The following is a 15,120-nucleotide window of genomic DNA, read 5'->3' as shown; positions in this document are numbered from 1 at the left end:
ATTGGGCTCATCCACTAACCTATGAGTAGTAAAACTATTGACACAGCTCACTTACTTAGCAGGGAGAGCTCAAAGTGGCTCATCCAGGCTGTCAGATTTAAGGAATAAAGTGGTTGACTTGTAGTCAAATTGCACACAGTAGGAAAAGTCTGCACGAGACTCCCTGCACCCACAAGTTATTGGGGTTCGGATGCTGTTCTGCTTCCCTGTGCATTTCCTAAAAGAAGGTCGCGGCCTGGCTGTGGTTCAGGCCTTTCTCTCCTCTGGAACCTGAACCAAACTGCTCTGGTTTGGCTGGGCGGTCGAGTGTACCTGCCACAGGATTATTCATATTGTGAAGAGTTTCCTTTTTGAAGGAACTAACGGGTAGTTATACAACCAGCTGCTGATAGCATTAAAAACAACTCAGAAGTGAAGGTTACCAGAGGTATAAGCAATTACAGAATCCCAGGATGTCAGGGTTTGGAAGGGTCCTCGAAAGCTCATCCAGTGCAATCCCCCCATGGAGCAGGAACACCCAGCTGAGGTTCCACAGGAAGGGGTCCAGGCGGGTTTGAATGTCTGCAGAGAAGGAGACTCCACAACCTCCCTGGGCCGCCTGGGCCAGGCTCTGACACCCTCACCAGGAACAAGTTTCTTCTCATATCTAAGTGGAAGCTCCTGTGTTCCAGTTTGTACCCATTACCCCTTGTCCTATCACTGGTTGTCACCCAGAAGAGCCTGGCTCCATCCTCCTGACACTGCCCCTTTCCATATTGATCACCATTAATAGTCCCCCCTCAGTGTCCTCTTGTCCAGCTCCAGAGCCCCAGCTCCCTCAGCCTTTCCTCACCCGGGAGATGCTCCACTCCCTTCAGCATCTTGGTGGCTGCGCTGGACTCTCTCCAGCAGTTCCCTGTCCTTCTGGAACTGAAGGGCCACAACTGGACACAATATTCCAGAATGATGTAAAGCTGTGTGAGGGCAGGACTGTGCCTGGTCAATTCTCCCTCAGGCACCTCCTGTCAGTCACCTCAGGCGTCATTGGCAGAAAAGGCGGCTGCAGGGGAGGGCAGGCCGCGGAAGGCAGCCCGTGTTCCTGAGAGCAGCCCGTACCCGTGTGCCGGGCTCCCCGGAGCTTCAGGCCCGCCGATACCTGCCGGCTGTTCCCGTGGCGCTGACCGGGCCCCACCCGGCCGGACTACACTTCCCAGAGTACCCCGCGGCGCCGCCACTCCCCTGACCAATCCGCTGCCTCCCTGTGCGCATGCGCACCGGGAGGAGCTGGCGACGTGGAAGGCTGGGAGGCCGTGGGTGCGCGCGCCTGCGCGAGCGGAGCCGTTGGCGGGTGCGGAGGAGCCGCCTGAGGGGAGCGGAGCGGACGGGCCGGGTCCGGCCGGGCGGCCCCGCGGCTCCAGGGGAGGCCCCTGGGCAGCGGGCCGGGCCTGCGGGGGTGCTGGGGCCTCGTTACAGGCCTCCCACCTGCCCGTACAGCGGTTGTGCTGCGAGCGGACGGGGTAAGCGTCGGTTCCTCCGGGCCCGCCCCGTGGCGGGGGCTGAGGGGCGGCTGAGGGACGCGGGCGGCGGGGGAACCCCAGGGGCTCTGTCCGGTCCGGGGGCTGTGAAGGGACTTGTCACACGCCCCTAAACGTCCCGGTTGTCCCCTTGTCCCGACACCCGTCGTTGCTCGGCCCCATATCGCGATAGAGCACCGTGGAGTTGCCGATCTCCTCAGCCGAGCCCCACTGGGACCTTCCGGGTCCTCCCTGCCCGGGGCTCCCGGGACCGCCACTGAGTTGTCTCTTTATACACGGTCAAAGCCACAGCGAGCAAGGTTCATGCCCCTGTTAGTGATAATACTATAAAATAGCGTATTTTCCTCTCTGCCTTTGTGAACTACAAGGTTTTTATAGTGCCGAATTACTGCATTTGCAATATAACGGGTTCTGCTCTGCTTCCTGGTCACTATTACCGGTTTGTTTTCGTATTCTGAAGGTTCATGCTTAGTAAGAGTGGGAAAATATTTTGTTTTGAAAAGGAATTTGTGTCTTAATTGCCATCAGGTTTTGTCTTGGATGCCTTCATGCCACATATTGTATATTTATTGTATATATACATATATATATATATTAAGCTTTTGTGCTAAGCGTAGTGAATTTGTGAAGCCATAATCTGTTTTCTTTTGCCGCGTGTACTGAGGGATAATGTGCTAGGCTGCGATTATAATCATTCAGGTATTAGTAGAAGTAAGTAGATTGTTAATGCTTCCTGCACTGAGCACTTTTTGAGTGCAGGGGAGTGTAAAGAATCTCCTGGGTGGTTTGGTCCAGTTTCCTAATGCAGGCAACTGGGTTGTGTAATCCCCCGTTTGTCGATTCCCGAGTAAAAACCGTTGAAATTGCTCCAGTTGGAGTGAAGTAAAGATGGTCATTGCGCTTTAGATTGCCAGGAGCTCAAGCAGGTGGTGTTCTATTCTATCCCTGGGCTGTTTTCTGTTTTCATGTGGCCACTGTGTCAGGAGAAGCCCATGGATGGCCCTGGAGATGCCGGACTCTGCTCAGCACTTTCACCTGGTGGAAGGAACCACCAGCTCCTCCACTTCCAGTCCTGCGTAGTATTTTGGTGATAAATTAAGTAAAGTGTGTATAGCAAATTGATATTGAACTGAGGTGGGTCTGGTGCTTCCAGAAGAAGATTCCAGGATGTTTTTAACATGCTGGTGACTGACAGAAGGTGTTAAAAGTAGGAAATCCTGTTTGGTGGTTGATGAACTGTGGTCAAAGAGGATGGTTATATATGATAAAGGTATTTATTCCAAGTGTATTCTCCAGAGTGGAAAACCTATTGCACCTTAAAGCAATCACGCACTTTGGCAAGTGTAATTTCATTTGCAGTAGGCCCTGGAGTTAAATGATATAAATAATGATGTGTAGCATAATATAAAATTAGATGTACGTACAAAAAATGTACAGTGGAGACAAATAGCTCTGTTGTAAAAATATACATAGTGCCCAATTGTGGGCAGAGTACAGATGCCAAAATAATTGTATGACCTTTGAAATACAGTAACATAGACCAATATTTTAGAAAAGTAGACTTTTTAATGGACATCTAAGCATCTTGCTGAAGCTTATAAGGTATTGTAGTTGAATTTTTCTTTCTGAAACATCTCTTTGGCCATTACACAAGTTGTATTTATGCCTGAGAGTGAAACAGGGAGAAAATCTTAAATATGTATAACAGTAATCTTAACATCCCTTCCATAAAGAGATAGATATAGCAAGCTAGCAGCTGCTTAGATTATTAAATCATAGCAGGTTTAGCATGACTTGTGTCATATCCAACCCAACTGCCCATTTTAATTGTGGCAGTAACTGAGTCAATTACTACAAATTGATTTTTTAGGTAGGTATATTGAATATAAAAAAAGAAAAGAGGGATAACTTCATAAATAATCATAAAGCATTTTAATATCAAAGTTTCCAACACTGTAATCCATTCCAGATTATCAGGTAGTTTGTGTAAAAATGGTGCTTTTGAGAACCATTGCTGTATTTGTGCTAATAAAAGTTTGGTTTTGGCCACGGGAAGAAGATACAGTCAAACCAGTAATACTGGTACTGATAGGCAGTATGTTCTTAAGATGTAAAGTTCCATCTCAGCATGGGTTGTGTATATTTTTGATTAGTCTTTTTCAGTTTTTCTAAGCTCTGTATTCTGTTGATATTCTTGTTGAAAGTTCAATTTGTTCTTCTCATTTTTTAGTCCCAGTCCAGCTGTCCTGGAATGAACTTTCAACAAGAAATACCCACCCACTGCGAAGAGCAGAATTAGCATTTGGATTGTCACTTCTTGAAACTTTTGAAACACGTATTTTATACCTGTGGTAGCTATTTAACAGATGGAGAAACAGCGAGCCTTTTAAACTGTAATATAAGGTGTGCTTGACCTTCTAATGGTGTTTTACTAATCACATTAAAGAGATTATTTCTGCATGTATTCTAGAAAACACTTGCTGTGCTTGAGTTGTGACTTTAATGTGGGATGTAGGAATGTAAAAGTAATGATAAAGGTATTTTTTTTTAAATTGCTCCCCACATTCTTCCTTCACACTATGATAGGATGTATTTCTAAAGCTGATGCTGTCATGCTACTCTCAAATTATTAGGATTGGTTTGGTAATTGTTTAATAAAATGTCATCACTGGAATTATGTAGGAGGTCAGAAAAAAGCCCTTTAGAGTTTTTGAACCTTCAGGGCGATTTGGCTACAAGTATAATGTTTTAGTGTGGGAGTGGAACTAGCAGCATTAAAAAAGGATAAAATTAGGGACATCTTGTGGAATTTTATACTAATGAACAAGAGACCTGTTTTGTTACATGTGGCAATTAAACGTAGAATACTTATATGCTAGCAATGCTTGTTGTTTTTATTCTGAGGCAAAAGGTTGGAACAGAAAGAAGTAATGGCATTTTTTTTGTGAAGCTTTTTTGGATCTTGTGTAACTTCAGAGAAAAGCAGTTTGAGCAAGGTTGGTTGTTGTGTTGTTTTTTTTTTTTCCCCTCTACGAGTCAGTGATTCCAGTTCTGGACAAGGCTGTGAAGGTGACCAGTAGTTCATCTCTAATAAGCTATTTTGAGCTTAGTAAACATGCCTCCTTAGTGATCAAATTAATAGATTTGATCACCACAACAGTAACTTGTTAGATAGTGATTATATGTTATTATAAAGAATGAAGAAAAATGTGTGTTGAGATAGTACTAAGAAGATACAGAAGCTGTAAATCTCAGTCTCATTTATAGAATTTAGGTTTTCATTTTCCCGTCACCTGCTTTTCAGAACACTTTATGAAAAGTCAGCAAACTGTGGTCTTTAGAATAAACTGGCAAAGACAAAGGTGATTTATAGCATCAGTTACTGAGCAGTTTGGTCAACAACCAGTGTCTGGGCTCACTCATGTCCCACTTCTTCTGCTTGAAATATTCTACCTTACCAAGAAGGTCTTGAAAAATCCCTTCTTCGTATGGAAGCACAACAACTGTCCTGTGGGTGGGACACCAAGTAAGCAAACTGTTCTCTTCAAAATTAGGATTTTTTTTTTTACTCATCCAGCACGATAAGCAGTGGACAAGTCTGATTCAATTATCTTGGGAGCTACCTAAAGATGTGGTTTTCTTTGTTTTTATTGTATTTAAGTATTGCATGGACCACTTCATGATTATGTTGCATTTCTTATACCTGTCCAAAAGTATATCTGTCCTAAGGTCTTGAGCTTTAAGGAATTATATTTTGGTACCTGGTGAGTGGTTAGTGTGCTGTGCTGCTGCAAAAATATATTAAAGGACTGTAGATATAGTGGAGACAGTCGCCATCAAACTTCATAGAGTCTGAAAAATGGTAGAGGAGAAATAAATAATTTGACCAATATCTAGAAAACTATGAAATATATTTGTCCCCAGGTTGCAAAGATTAGACCCATTTATGGTTGACCAGGTTCTCAGAAAGAGTTCACATGTTGTATTTTTGACAAAAAACAGCTTGTCTGTCTCTTTCTGCTTCGCACAAAACCTTTTTTTTTGTGTGCGTGTTTTTCTTTTTTGATGCTTTTGTGTCTGAACACTGTGTTAAAATAAGAGGTGTGGGGAAAGGGAGTTGGAGAAAGGAGTGGTGGCCAAATACATGATAGAAAAGTGGAGGAAAATTGCAAATCAGTACAGTGAAAAGTAAAATAAGCTGAAACAATCTTTCCTGTGTAACTCATTAACTTAAAACCAGTAGGAAATGCTTTTAATTTCTAGTTGTGAAGGATGCATTTATTCTATTGTGAAATCTCCTCTGCTGCTCAGTGATAAGTGACTGGTGTGTAAGAGGAGATAAATTCTTAGTAGTAGTTGGATTGCATTTGATGATTGCCAGGCATTAAGGTATAGCTGAAATATTTGTACTCCTTAACATGCTTAAAAAAAAAGATTATTTCAGCGTTTTTCTCTCGATAAAAAATGGCAAAACATCCTAAATTCTGAGGATTATAAAGATTATTATTTTATGAAGATCCCTTTTATGGACATGAATTCTCGTTGCTGTATATTTCTCCATCGTTTGTTTTGTTTAGTGAAATTTTACCATTTTAGTTGATAAAACTAAATTTACCATTTTAGTTGATAAAACTAAAATCCTTGTGCTTTTGTACCTTGTTTTGGAGTCTATGTGAAGGTTAATGAATGATCTCTTGGTATTAATGAAATATTTGTATAACTGTTTTTTACCTTTGAAGAAAGATCAAATCACTTTTTTTAAAATTTTTTTTTCTTCTTCCAGCCTCGCTAACAGCACCAAAACTTTCCCAAAACAATTCCCCAGACAGTGCAGTGGAATAAACACTTAATATGCCAGGAAAGCTGCAAACCCATCCTTATTAAGGGAGCTTTTCTTTCTTGATACCTAAGTGTGTGTGTCTAAAAACTTAATTAACCATAATTTGAATTAAAAGCTCTGCTTACTGCTTGATGGTTTTTTTTTAGAGGTGGGCAGAAAGCAGCTGGAGGATGTGTAGGTAAGAGAAATTACAGTTTTGCTGCTGAAATAAAGGATTTTAATTTTTTTACAGCATCAGTTATCATTTCTGTGGTGAGATCTGTTAGTCCTTTTCTGGTACCTTTGGGTATGTGTGGTACCCAACTTGCTTTCCTCTTGGAAAATTGGTCTGTATAGACACCATTGGCATTTCTAGCAGCAATTAACGTTAATTGATAAAAAGATTCTGATTTTTTTGATCCTTATACACTCAAATACATTGCATGGACACTATAATTAAAATATTGGTGCTGAATAATATCTACGATTACTGTATCTTCTGCATCTTTTGTGGCATGAAGAATTATATGTATTTATTGCAGTAGCCTAATAAATGCGTGGGAAGTTTTATGTTAGGCTTTTGTGGGACATTTTAATGTCTTATGGGTGAAATATGGTCTGAAACAAGTGGGAATTAGCCAAAAACCTCAGTGCAGCAGCTGTGTTAATACTTGAAGAAGCAGAATTACCTCTTGTATATTCTCATTTTTACAGTGATATCAGCTGTTTTGCTTGAAAGGAAAACAATGTGCATTTGTTTTAGTTCCTGAAACTGTAAAGGTAACCGAAGTGCTTTCATATATGGAAATTAAATTTTGTTAGGCTTTCAAACGTAGGTTTTCGAATAGCATCACTTCTTAATTTTATTTTCATATGATTGGGTTAAAGACCTAGCTTAGAGACCAGATCTCAGATGGTGTAGTAAAATCGTCTGTACTAATTAAAAAAATAATAATATGTATTATTCAGGTTGTCTGCAGACTCAACCAGACCATCATGACAAGGACAGTTTTGGAAGGGGCAGCTGGTTACACTGGGTGGATTAGTATAATATCAATTAAGTTGAGACCAGTAGGAGATTTAATACTTAATGGAACTATAATTTCTTGTCTAAAATGATTGAAATAGAAGGTTTAGAAAACATGACAAGTTTGAACAGTGTACATGTTGTACCTTGAGTTACATTTGGGAGCTCAGGCACAACGTGTATGTTGTTGAATTGCTTTTAAATTGAAGAGAAAAAAATACATTCTTATAAACATTGTTAATAATTAGTATTAAAATCTTTTGGAAGGGACAGTAAACTAAACTTGGGGTATATATCTACCCCTTGCCCTTTGAGATTGGAATGAGTCCTGATGTGCAGAACAAACTCCTTGGTGGTTGCTCTGGAGCGGCTGCTGCTGCGTCCCGGAGCCAAGTTCAGGACTAAACAGATGTTGGGTTTAACAGAGCATGACACTGTGATTATGTAGGGTTGCTCCCAGCTTACTTAGAGTTGTTGGTAGAGGTAATAATAGTGTTAAATTAAAAGACTTGCTAATAAATTATGTCTGTTTTTATTTCTTTATTTATTTTTAGCAAATAATTAGCTTGATTGCTTTTCAAGAGAAGACTTAGCTTTTTTTGAAAATTAAACCATGCATTTGGTGTATTTCAGTTAAAAAAAAATAGATTTCTGCAGTAATTTACTGCTGGGGTTGGGACTGATTTTTTTGGAAATGAAAAGCGATTTCTTCTTATTTGGTGTTTCTTGTGACTCTCCCAGTTTAGCACGTGAGGAAAGAGAATCTATTGAACCTTCTGCTCAGAAGTCACTGAAATTCCCTGGAGCTGCAATGGGGGCGGTTGTGAAAGTCAAGTCTAGGGAAAGTCATGAGTAAAGATTTAAAATTAAAAAAATAACAATTAAAATATAGTGGTGTGTTGCAAATACTGACCAACCTTTTATGTCCTGTAAAAACTTGAACCTCTACTGCCCTGACCAGTGTTAGAGACACAACGATGGTGCTTCTTAATCAAAAGCAATTTGCAAATTTAAGTAATGTTTTATCAGAGAGTTTTTGAGCTAATGTCAGCTGTTTTGAAAAGAAACATGTCTGGTATTTGAAAATGTGTTTCAAAATGCTTTCAGGTGGTGACTGGAGAATAGTGTATCTCTTGTAAGTGTGTTGGAGATCGTGGATAACATGTAACCATTGAAGTTAAAGCATTTGGGTTAATTTATTACTGTTGCTAAAGTGCTTGAAAATTAAATATTGATGTTTATTTTTTTTTAATGTTTAAATTATTTTTAGACATTTTTCCTAGGGGGTATTTATGAACTCTGAAGAAAAGACTTGTTTCCTCTACCACCTGGAGTTCCTAATAAATGTTTTTCAGATTTAATGCTGGGCTTATGGCACTTTAGGTTGTAGGAGCTGAAGGTGCTCAGGCTGCACCATAAAATCATTGCATAACACAAAACCAGCAAGTTTTGAGATAATATAATTAATGATGGAAGGAGTTAGCTTTGTTATACCTGTTGAATGTTGGTTTTAAGTATGGTCATCTCTAGTAAGTATTAGTAGAACTTGGGGAGATTTTTACTTTAGAGGAGTATAGTGAATAGAATGTTTTAGGAGAGGAAAGAAAAAACCTGGGATATAAGAGAGAGGAAAAAATATGTTTATTTGGATGCTCTGAGTTAAGTTGGTGCACAAATGAGTAGAAGGCAAAGCTTGCAAAGTCCATGTACCTACTAATTACTTTACAAGTATTTGTCTAACAGTTGGATTCTTTTGATTGATTCTTCTGTTTAATCTCTAACTTTAGTATTTGTTGACCTTATTTCAAAGGTAGTGTACTCTAAGTCTTGTTGGTTTTGTGTGTTTTTTTTTTTTTCTTTTCTTGGAGGCAGCAAAATTTGTATTCCAGTAAGATACATTCATTCTGTTCCATGAGTAAACATTCAACCAAAGTTCTGGAAATCCTCTTAAACTAATTACATTTTGTAATCCTTCAATGCTTCTCCATAGAATTCCCTGGCACAAACTTCCATTTTCACTCACAGGCCACTTTTAAATTTTTCTTCATGTCTCCGTGACTAAAATGACTTCTGCTAATTCTGTAGACAGTATCTTCAGAAGTTTTTGCTAAATGAGACATGAATGAAGTTATGATTATTGTCTCTCTCTTCCCTTTGGTCAGATATAAAGAGGGGTGGTAGAAACTGAGCTGTTCCGTAAAAATAGAATTCCATGGGTGCACGATGGCAGAGCTGCAGTGGTGCGGTTGTAAAATCTGATATACTGAGTCAGTATAAAGTTTCATCTTGCTGTATTGTCTTCTAGAGCAGCTAATAGTGATGGTGGAGGATGGAAAATACCCTGTGTTCTGCTCTCAGTCTATGCTGGCATTTTGGTGTTTCTGAAATATTTGGGTGCTGTGCATTCACTCTAAATCTCAAATGTAAATTATTCAAATAGACTTAGCGATCACTGCAAACATTGCAGCTTTTTGTTTCTATTTAGTAAGTTTTCCTCATTTTTATACTGTTCTTTATTAATATTAACTGCTGCTAGAATGGTATTTTCTGGAAGCAACTGCTTCTGCAATGATGATGAGTCTTAATCGGTACTGGAGTGATTCTTGAAACAGATCCTATATCTTTTTTGAAGACCAAGGGGAAGAGTTGTTACCAAGTAGCATCTTACATCCTCTAGTATAGCTGTTCCTGTTCTTATTTCTTCTATGTATAAATATAAACTTTCAAAGCTATTAGTCACAGTTATTTCTTCTCAAAAGATGGAAGATTATTGAAGCTGGTGTCCTGCAAAGATATAAGATGCTTAGGAGCATCCCTGGTGCATAGTTAATAGCATCATGGTGTTTTTTTCTTTAATTAAATTGTTTATAAAGGTGAAAAGTGCTGATGAGCAGCGTGGAGAATTGAAACCTCATCATTCTTGCACAGGTCAAGGACAACACAGCCGGTAATGAAAAAAGGTTTTGGACAATATCTCTACCAGCTTCTGCGGCATTGCTTCAAAAAGCAGTTTTTTGATGTATATATTTTTTATCTTTTCCCTCCTTGAAGGCAAGAGGTTTCAAGGTGCAGATCATTGATAACATGCAGCAATTTCTTCCATGACAGACTCCCTTTCTTGACAATAGAAATAATTTTCTATCTACACATATCGACTTGGAAAAAATATTTTTAATAGCTTTTCAACTTGACGTCCCTGCTTAAATTGTGATTTCTTTGCAGCTTTCCCCACTGGTAGCAGCCCTGATATTGATACAACTGTGATACTGTATTCTTGTTCAGTGTGATTTATGAAGTCCAAGTGAGACAGTGACTGAAGTATATAGCACAGTAACTTTTAACTTCCTTGGATGAAGAGGTCATTGTTGAAAGAAAGAAAGATCTTTGAAATGTCTTTCTGTGTGCCTGTTTTCTACATTTCAGTAATTATTCATGACAGTGAACTAAAGCTTTACTGATTGCTAATTTAGGATCTGTATATTCCTTATTTGTACAAAAGACTTTAAATGCTTCTCTCTCTCTTTTTTTTTTCTTTCCTTGAAGAAATGAAAATTTAGAAGAGAATTTGCCAAATAAAGAAGATGGGAGCAAATAGCAGCAGCATCAGTGAGCTTCCAGAAAATGAGTACTTAAAGAAATTAGCAGGAGCAGAGCCCATCTCCGAGAATGACCCCTTCTGGAATCAGCTGCTGTCTTTCAGCTTTACCACTCCAACAAACAGGTAAGAGGGTTCTTGTTGAAAAACTAAACCTTGGTTGTGTGTTTGTAAGTCTGAAAGCAAATGGGTGGTTTTGTTAATGCTGTTCTGCGTAGCAGAGGAATAAATACATGTGTAAAATGGACCGTTGTTTCTAATTTTGGAGGCTCTTCCACCACCTCTTCCATTCCTGTGGGTTCCTTTTTTCTTGTTTCCTTGGGAAAGCCTCTGGAGTTGCTCAGGACTAACATAATATTTCCTCATGGCTTACAGTGAATTGTACATGTTTCATAACTTAATTATAGGTTACCTGTTGAGTTTCTTGTATGGCTTTATCCCACCTGTCTTTTACATTTTACAAAGAAGCTTGGCATGTATCCACAAAAATATTTTCTAAATATCTAAAATTCAAGTTCCACATGTCTTTTTGCTCCAGCAAGTGGTGTAGATATAAACAGAATTAATATTTTTGGGAGGATCCACAGCACATGTCCAGGAATACAGAAAATAAATCCTTGTCCATTGCGAAATTCATTGGCCTATCTATTGATTATCAGTCTTAAGAGTCTGGTATTACCTAATACTTCTAATTATCACTTAAACTGTTTTTTACAGTTTATAACGTGACCTGATAATCTTCTGTCAGATGAATGTCTGATTTGACACCTTTATTATTATCATCGGTATTTCCTTGCAAAGGATCTGTTTTTTTCACAAAGGGTAGTAACAGGTGCCATCTAACCACTTGTGTAACAGGTTTAAATAGGCCATAATGCGTTACTGCTAAAATTTGGAACACTTTTCAGCTTTAATTAATTGGAAATGTGTTTAAGGACTGTTCCGGCCAATTTGATTGCCATCTTTCAATTTATTTTTTTTTGTTAAAACAGAGCTCCTGTCAAAATAAATGTTTTTTTTTTTTTTTTTTCAGAAGGTGAAAAACCAGTGCAGATTTGACTGCTCTGAGCTCTCAAGTCTTAAATATAGATCACTGATTGAATAAAGAATGGGATACAATTTCTAGTGAGGTATAGTTTACATCTTATGTGACTTAACTCTGTGCTGTGTCTTGTGCACAGTACCTTCTGAAAGGCAAAAAATGACATTTATTTTCATAATAATTAGGACCAGATCAGGCAGATTGTGTTTCCTACTACTGGGACTAAGTGGATGTTCAGACAACTGGGAGGGAAAATGGTTCCAGTAAACAACTGGGAGGCATTTACTAGACTTTATTTTTGTGAAGAGTGAGGAGGAGGAAGGATTTTGGCTCCTGCATGGAGAGAGTATCCAGAGGGTAACAAGAAGATACAGTGTTGGGGTGAGTTATAAAGCTTGTCAAGGGCAGTGCATAATTAGTACTGGGTGAGGAGCAAGTTGTGTTTTCTCACAGATCCCCGAAGATACAAGAATTGTTCACAGCCTATATGTGACTAACAAGTAGGACAATATTCTAACAAGTCATATAATACCATGTTGATTTGTGGTTTTTTGGGGGGGGAAATAGTTACATGTCAACCCCAGCTATTTTCTTCAGTTGTTCTACTGCTTCTTCCTCCACCACCAAAATAAAGGAGTATTTCATAGTTTGCAGCTTTTTTGTGCTTATTTCATGGAGTCAGATACAGTGCAGAGTAAGTTCTCTTAAAAAGAAGAAAAAAACAAAACAAACATAATCAAATGAAAAAATACACAAACAAGAAACATAATTAAAAAAACAACCAAACAACAAAAAAAAAGCCAGTTGAAGGTTTAATTAGCTGAACACCAGGTGGTGCTCTTTGCCCGGCAGCTGGAGGAAAGAGATTTTTAGAGGCATCTTTTGTGCAGCTTAATAATTGGAAGGAAACAGAAATTTCCCATTAAGTCACACCTACCTGAGAGAAGCATTAGACAAATGATGTTGGATGCCGTTGGCTGCACAGCTGTTGTGTAAATCAGATTACCTTGCCTGCATGATCAGAACAATAGAGGTCAATGCTCATCTCTGAGATTAAAACCTCACAAAGTATCAAGTTAACTCTGTTTTGTTTTAATGAGGCTTGAGTGTAGGTCAGTCTTTAGACAGGAGCAAGATGACTTTTTTTTTTGGCTCTTGTGGAAGGGAGCCAGTTTTCACCTGTCCAACAAGACACAATTTAGTTTTTTCTCAAATAATACTTTTTTACTTCCTTGAATTTTTGCAAAGATGGAACTGATCCGATCCCCAGGTGGAAGGGGGTCATTCTCTGGATGCTGCTTCAGATGTACTTCTGTCCTATATATGACAGTACTATAGGGAAAGAGGAGAAAAACATGAAAAGAGAAGGTAGTTGGAGAATATATGGTCGTAGGAAAGCTGACCAACAATAAATAAGACAACAAAAAGCAGCAACACCTGGGATGTGGTGGGACTGGGGTCGCTTTCAGTGTCACATTCACCCTGTTGTCATGAAGAAACCAGTAGCTGCAAGGAAGACAGAGGCTACTCACAATATATTTGAGGAAAATTTGAATCTGTTTGTATAAGCTTGTGGGGTTTTGAACACTCTTCCATGTGTATTTTCTGTCTGACAAGGAATACGCAAGTTGTGCTTTGCTTTATAGAAGGTCGTCCAGATTAGCCCAGCTACCACTGATTGCAGCCGCCAAAGGAAGATCTTTCAGGCTGCCAAACCCAGTTGGATCTTCCAAGGAACAATAGTCTTTTAATCCCCCAAACCAGAAGCTCAGGGCCTTGAGAGCTGCTGAATTTACTGGTTTTCTACTCTGAGAAAAATGAGGGTATGATACCATATCTGATGTGATAACGGCACTGCTGTCTGTCTTCTTTTCCTTATGCTTTGCTTTTCTCAGCACTTTATGCCCTTTAGTTCTTAGTCACCATTTTGCTTTTCTCTCATGCCCCTTTCAGCTGGGTTTATCTCTGTTTATCCATTTCTCACCTTTCTGGTTTTCTCTCTTTTGCCATCTCTCCCAATTGTATATATTGATCTCTCTTTGTGTGATTCCGTTTACAGTTCTTTATAATTTCTCATTTATGCAACCATGTTTTCTTTACTGGGTTTATTTTTTCCATTCATTTTGTCATCTATTTCTGTGAAAAGCACAAGGTAGTTTACAAGGAAGAATAAATGCTACTGATTCCAAAGTTGCTGCATCTCTGTCAGCAACACTGATGCAAGATGCTTTTGCCTTTTCTCTATCCCGGTGTTTATTTTGCTCTGCCTGTGAGTTTAACCAGGAGCTAATCTATCTGAAAAACAACCCGGCAAAAAGAGAAGTGTTTATTTTTTCTGCCAAGTTAATTCTCCAGAGTGATTCGTAGCTTGGCACTGCAAAACAATTCTGGCACAATGAGGGACTGATTTTTATTTTTTAGGTTTGGGGGGCAGAGCGAACTGTTCGGCTAAAAGGTGAGATTGCTTAAATCTGCTGTGCCATCCAAAAATGCACATGAAAGCACGTGCTGGGAGTGTGATATTCTGCTTTTCTGAGCTGTTCTTCCCCTCATCATGTGGATTTTCTTCATAGTTAAGCAAGTATTAAGAGTGAATATGAAGTGGGGGTAATTCTGGTCTGTGCATTCATAAATCCGGATTGTGAATCAACCATCAATTATGAGAAATGAGCTGTCGGTGAATCCCTGTTCACCGCCTGTGACCATGAGCAATAGTTACAGCCACAGCAAGTCTGGAGTATTTGGCAAGTAAAGCCACTTAAATTATTTAGGACTAGGAGATGAATAATACACACATAAATGACAGTAAAATAAAAAGCTACTAGCAGTTTAGTTTAAGTTGCCTCATGCTTTGCACTGTAAAAGTTGTATTATAATCTCCTCTTCTGTAAAGCAGGTTATGGGTGGCAAGTAGGTAAAATTCCTTTTTAATTTTTTTTTTAAATTATTTTTAATTTTCCTTCACATGTGCTTATTTGTTGCACAGAATGGGCTCACGGGAGCCAAGTTAAAATCATATAAAACCTATTCAACCTGCCACTTGCCACATTTCAAGTGGCTGTCTTGTCAATCTGAATACTGTCTGGATATTGGAAAAATAAAATAACAGCTTTTCTGGATGAC

At 39.1% G+C, this 15,120-nt stretch overlaps 1 protein-coding gene across 4 annotated transcripts in view; it reads left to right on the top strand.

Annotated features, from left to right (window-relative positions):
- Nucleotides 1-1,303: 1,303 nt before the first annotated feature.
- DYM (dymeclin) overlaps nucleotides 1,304-15,120 on the top strand; it is a 183,663-nt gene continuing 169,846 nt past the window's right edge. For 2 of the 4 annotated variants that reach the window (XM_071802758.1, XM_071802759.1), the window contains exons 1-2: nucleotides 1,306-1,496; nucleotides 10,904-11,081. In XM_071802758.1, coding sequence (XP_071658859.1) covers nucleotides 10,942-11,081 — 140 coding nt within the window. In that variant the 5' untranslated portion in view covers nucleotides 1,306-1,496; nucleotides 10,904-10,941. Of the gene's footprint in view, nucleotides 1,497-10,903; nucleotides 11,082-15,120 lie in introns of all 4 variants that reach the window. The other 2 variants (XM_071802757.1, XM_065860660.2) reach the window with 2 other exon arrangements.

The sequence above is a fragment of the Patagioenas fasciata genome, chromosome Z (genome assembly GCF_037038585.1).
Source record: "Patagioenas fasciata isolate bPatFas1 chromosome Z, bPatFas1.hap1, whole genome shotgun sequence".
In the NCBI taxonomy this organism is placed as follows: Eukaryota; Metazoa; Chordata; class Aves; order Columbiformes; family Columbidae; genus Patagioenas; species Patagioenas fasciata.
The sequence above is the reverse complement of the archived record's forward strand: the minus strand, read 5'-3'. Positions and strand labels throughout refer to the sequence as shown.